General features: G+C 39.2%; 1 protein-coding gene across 1 annotated transcript in view; it reads left to right on the forward strand.

Moving 5' to 3' along the window:
* The window catches only part of atrx (ATRX chromatin remodeler), a 37,605-nt gene extending 32,057 nt beyond the window's left edge, over positions 1 to 5,548 (forward strand). The window contains exons 31-34 of the mRNA XM_037675344.1: positions 1,722 to 1,838; positions 3,779 to 3,874; positions 3,984 to 4,112; positions 4,648 to 5,548. Of these exons, the coding sequence (XP_037531272.1) occupies positions 1,722 to 1,838; positions 3,779 to 3,874; positions 3,984 to 4,112; positions 4,648 to 4,908 (603 nt within the window). The 3' untranslated portion in view covers positions 4,909 to 5,548. The remainder of the gene's footprint in view (positions 1 to 1,721; positions 1,839 to 3,778; positions 3,875 to 3,983; positions 4,113 to 4,647) is intronic.
* Positions 5,549 to 6,000: the final 452 nt, after the last annotated feature.

Below are 6,000 nucleotides of genomic sequence, written 5' to 3' on the forward strand. Positions count from 1 at the left end.
TGTAATTATTTAATTAGAGTCAAACATATGGTGAAAAACAAGAATGTGATCTTGTGCTCAAAACAAGTTTGAGCCCATGAACCATTTGTCTCACCATCACTGCGTTTTAGCAATGCAAGCAAAAATGAAAATGAATTCAGAACATGAATTTAAATTCTGCGTTTAGTTTTATTTCGTTTCCTGAGGGCTGCTCTGTGTCTGAGGATGCAGCTGGAGTGCAAGAATCACTTCTTGTTCAAAGCGAAGAGTGTGCTTGTGCAGATTCGTGTGTGATGCTGTTTTGTGGTTGTTTGGAGGGTTTGTACTGTTTAGGTTTGCACACCTGTCTCCAACCAGGTCCAGAGACCCTCGTTGGCCCCCAACACACTCAAACACACACACACTCAAACACCACATCTTCACATACCGGATGGACAGATTACAGGGCATGAGGAAACCATCTGCAGCTGAGACTCAATTACATACAAACATCGGCATTTTGCTGGCCTTTACTGGGACGAGACTGTTTACTTCAGGTCACTATGTGCACACACACACACACACACTTTATACAAAAGAAGGACACTGGAGAACTTGTGGCTCTTGCTGAATCAAACAAGCTAAAAGTATAAAAAGGGTGACGTTCTTAAAGACTGTTCAGACTGTTATCCATATCATTTTTTTCATTTAGATGTTTTTTTAAGCGTGACGAGTGCCCCAAAAATATTAATAAATACAACTTTTGCTAGTCTGAACCATATTTGCAAATGGTCTGAAATGCACTTCATGATTTCAGATGAAAATAGGTCTTTAGTTCTTCTTCGCTGGTATGTGGAGCAGCACAGACTGAAGACTTGAAATCCAGAAAACCAGTGCTGACAACACGTCTTACTGCTGTTAGCAGATGGTTAAGGCAGACAGCATGAAGAACGGTCCTTCAACAGATCAAGATTTTTAGCTTAAAGCTTGGCATGCTAGGTGATGGGTGACATGCATCCCTTTTAAGTAATGCTAGTATTGTTTAATACCTCATGATATGGTGGTGTACTGTTCTGTATTACTACCTGCTCCAAAAGGATTGCAATGTTGTCCTTTTACTGCATATAATTTTGGGTATTTTCACATTTAATATAGCTTTTAACTATTGCTTCAGACAAGTATTATTTCTCAATGCTACGGCATCACAGAAAAGATTTAAACGGATAAATAGATGACACCTTGAACAAAGGTTTGTAATGTTACAGTGATAATTTGACTGGTTTAATTTGAGTTTTGTTATTAAAACAATTTTATCAGGCTATAAAATAATTGGGTTGTGCATTAGTAATGAAGTGATGTGCTGTTAACATCCTGTTTATATGTTGAAAATTCACCATGCTTCTTTCTTTTCACTTCCCTTATAAATAGTACATGTTGCTACAGGAGAGTTTATTATTTTTATGCCTTTTTAACTTGATTATTCTCAGTTAGGATAAAATTTGGAGCCGGGTTTTTAATGGTGTAGTCAAAGTAAATGTTGGTATTGTTGGAGACTCTGAAATGTTATCGCCCAACCCCACTGGCTCGCCAGTATGATTTAATTATTGGACTGCATGAGAAATGTGATCGTAAAAGTGATTTCACCTCTGGTCAGCTAGAGGAGCTGAAAACTGTCCCTCGCTTCATTTCCCCTGTTTGTTCTTAACACTTGTCTAATTGACAACTGCCTCTCACCCCCACCTCCCCTGTCTTTTATCTCTCAGGGTCTGTCCATGAGGACCAACCAGCCGTCAGCATACGCTCAGCCAGACATGGGCTCCTCAAACTACTTCTCGTTCAACGTCGCAGCTTTGGCCTCCTTGAGCAACCAGCAGCTGGAGGTAAGTAATGAGCTCCACATGCCTCTCCTGCCTCGATCTCCTTCCCCCACGGCGCAGCGCCCCACATTCCTCAGACCCCACGTCTAATTGTGACAACAGTCTAGCAGCAGACAAACTCGGCTCAGCGCTCTCCTCCACCTAACAGTTCATAATACTCCATGTCTGCAGCAGCAACTGTTAATACACAGAGACTTGGGGGGGGGGGGGGGGACTCCGTGAAGCAATTTGTGTTGTTTAACGTGAGTTGTCCCCTGATGTGATAAATCTTTGAGATATAGGGTTATTCCAAATAGATTTTCATGCTTTCATATTTTTTATTGAGTTCACCCACTCCTTCATGAGCTTCTTTCAATCTGGAGGTCAGCTGCAGCGAGACTAATGAAAACTTTAAATATGCAACAGGCTGTAAACAATAACCTACACAGGTGGGTTTATTTACTGTTGGTTTGTCGTATATTTTGTACTCTTTATTGAGTAGTGTTTCAAAAACAACCAGAAAAATTGCATTTCCTGCGAAAATGCAGCGTGAATATGTATTGCTTAAGAACTTGCTGAAAAACAGCTGAAATTAACTAAAAACATGCTGAATTGTAGCTGAAATGAAAGAACAAGTCTAAATTAGCAGAAGAAAGCAGAAAGAACACAATTTGCTGAAATAGGTTTAAATAAGCAGGAATTACAACGAAAATCAGTAAATTAGCTTATTTTTTTAAGCTGAAATTGGTAAAAAAAAAATGGCTGAAAAGTAGCTGAAAGACAGAAAAAAGCTTCAAACTATCAGAAGGACGCGAAATGAGCTGAAATTAGCTTAAAAAAGTGACATTAGCTGGAAAAGCTAAAAATAGCATAAAAGCAGCTAAATAGTAGCTGAAACAGCAGAAGAAGATGAAACTAGCAGAAAATAGCTGAAAGGAGCATAACAAGGTGAAATTAGCATAAAGAAGTTTATTAGTCTGAAAGTAGCAGAAATTACCACAAAAAATTGAAATAAACTGAAAACGGCTGAAAATGTAGAACAAGCTTAAATTAGCTAAAGAAAGCAGAAAGAACACATTTACACAATTAGGCTGAAAGAAGCCGAAATGAGCACAAACTGGAGATTATCTGAAAAAAGCTGAAATTAGCAAAGAAACAAATTAATCAAATTTAAAAAAGCAGATGAAAAGTAGCTACAAGCAGAAAGAAGCCTAAATTAGCAGAAGGAAGTGGAGAAAACATTTTTGCTGATTTAGTCTAAAAAAAGTTGAAATGAGTGCAAAAATTGTGGAATTAGCTGAAAAAGATAAAATTAGCATAAAACAGCTAAATGGTAGCTGAAATGGCAGAAAAAAATTGAAACTTGCAGAAGTAGGCTAAAATTAACAGAACAAGCTGAAATTAGCAGAAATAAGTTAGAAGAAGCACAAAAATGTTTTAGTTAGCAGAAATAATCTGAATGGAGCACAAAACAGCTGAAAGTAGCTGAAAAAAAGTGTAAATTTGCACAAGGAAGCTGAAAGAAGCTGAAGCAGAACAAAATGTGAAAGAAGCAGTAAAAGGCTGTAAACAGAGCTAAAGATCTGAAGGATTTAAAATGAACTCAATTCATTTTCTATTAGAAAAAAATGTCAGGAAAGGCTAAATATTTCAAAAAGCTAAAGTTGCACAAATACCAAAAGTTGTAGCAGAATTGTCCTGAAAGAACTGGCTGAACATTTTATGATTTGTTGAAATAGCACAAAAATTGTGCAGAAAAACGTGCAGAAGAAAACTGGATCACAATAGTGTGAATGCTTCATAAACACAGTAATAATACATGTTCTGCATGAAGTAACGTAATATGCAAAATACTGTTTTTTCCCATGTATATTCAAACTCAAGTACTCACTTCTGAAGCGGAAATATAAGAAGAAATCACTTATTTCTACTTTAGTGTTTCATGTTTTTTACGTTTTCTTTAGGATCTCATAAACCTGGGGCGGCAGAAAGTCATTGAAGCAACGACTGCTTTGAAATCTTTAGCTCGGGAGTCACTGGAAGATATAATTGCCAGAGTGGTAAGTTTCAGAAAGCAGCAGCTCAGCCTGCGACGACAGTCTCCGTCACGTTTCTCAGAGAAAGAATATTTTATTAAAAGCTGTACTTTCTTGTCTCCTCGTCGTACAGTGGAAGGATAACGCGTCCCTCACAGAGAGCCAAGTCCAGTCTATAGCTCTGAGGCACCAAGCCACTGTGGAGATCGAGCTCAAGCGCAGAGAGGCCATTTACCGGGACGTCCTCACCAAGCAGCAATCTGTAAGAGCCGCCACGTTTATAAATACTTCACCTGCACTAAATCACTGTCGTTGCTGGTTAAACACCAAGAGTAGGATTGACCTTAAAAAAATGGATTGTATTTGTAAAAAAAAAAAGTCATTTATTTGTCAGATTTTGGTTAATTTAAACAATTTTATAAAACAAGTCTATATGGAGGCAACGGCTTTATAGATAAGTTGCCCTCAAATTTGTTTGTATCTAGCTGTATCTATTGGCCTGTTCGATGTGGATCAGTTTATCTACTCGAGCTGAAAAAGATCACGTCACGCAGGAACGTGAGGAAGTTCATTACATGAAACTGTCAAAAATAATGGCTGTTTGAGGGGAACATGTAGAGAGCATTTATTTTATTAAAGAGTTTTTAAAAAAAATAACAGGCTGTCAGTGTTTACCAACTTGTTCTACACAGTTTGAGTGTTGTTGTGTCATAATGTTGACTTTTACATTTGCATTTTTCCTCCATCTTAATGTGATTTCTGTCCTACATTAAAACTCTTTCTTTGCGTTTTCCCAGCTGATGATGTTCGTGCAGAAGCTGATCACCAACAGAAAGGTGCAGGAGCAGCAGCTAGCCATGGCTAACCAGGCCACGTTCCTGAACCAGTTAGCCATGCAGAACGGCATGATGGGATCGGGCGGGCTCAGCCAAATGGACATGATCGGGCTCTACCAGCGCCTGCACGGCATGGGTACAAATCAAGGCATGGGTACAAATCAAGGCATGGGTACAAATCAAGGCATGGGCAAGAACCCCGGACCTTCAAACAACCTGTAGGTCACACCAGACAGCTTCTCATCCCTCCCAAGTCAAGTAGCTGGCTCCTTCCCCCCCCCCCCCCGTTCTGTAACATACACACTGTGCGAGGTCGAAACGTACCGCTGGGTCAAGCAGAGGAGGAAATGGTTCTGAGATGAGGCTGCTGTCTGCTTGGGCCTCTTTAGAGTAGATCGTCCGTGTTGTACTTTGTGATTCACCGAGACGCGGTGGAATAAGATGTATAAATGGCAGCGTGTAAGGCTTGTTCAGAGTTCCAACAGGAAGAAATGTAAATACCGCCTTAATGTTGTTCACGTTCTGTAGCTTCTTTTGTTCTGCATCTAAAAGACAAACAGGTTTAACCCATCAATGCCTGTAAGCATTGCATTCATTTTCCCTTCAAAAAAGGGTTTTCCCTTTTTCTTTAAACATTTTTTTTTTTTATATATATACTCTTTTAAAATGCGCGACAGCATCTGAGTGGGACCAGGATCGTTGGTGGTGGGACTCCGGGACAAAACAAGGCTCTGATTATTAGCCTCACTTTGTTCATCAGTTATCTAGCAAAGTAGACAGCTTTTATTGCTGCTAAGTCCTGATCCTTTCAGGAGGTGGGAGAAACTGAAAGAACAATAAACAGTTAAAAAAAAAAAAAAAAGTAAAAAATGGCCTTATATTGATTTCTTTAAGAAAAACAGATTTGCTGTAAAAACCTGAGATTTGTTGTGAATCTTTTCTATTATGCTTGTAAGTGTTCTGTTAGTTGTCGCTGAACCTGAAAATGGAATGCTTGTATTGTTCAGAAGTGCTTGCCGGCTCTTTTTATTTCGTTTGTTTGTAACGTCATACTCATCATCACGTGTTGATTAGCTTAGCCCTGTGTTTCTGCTCATATTTGTTTTTGTTTGCCTGTTTGAGTGGCTTCAGCTCACAAAGCACAGACGGCTCAGCCGGATGTCAGAGTCCAAACTTCACTCTGCACCTGTCTGAACCTTTGAAATATCACCTTCAAGATGGAGTCGACAGGAAGAGCGGAAGACTGGAATTCAGATTATACGCGGCTGATTTTTCTTTTTTTGTCCGGTGCTTTGTGAGTAATGCTCTCCTGGA

This window comes from Nematolebias whitei, chromosome 4, assembly GCF_014905685.2.
Source record: "Nematolebias whitei isolate Nwh7 chromosome 4, NemWhi1, whole genome shotgun sequence".
In the NCBI taxonomy this organism is placed as follows: Eukaryota; Metazoa; Chordata; class Actinopteri; order Cyprinodontiformes; family Rivulidae; genus Nematolebias; species Nematolebias whitei.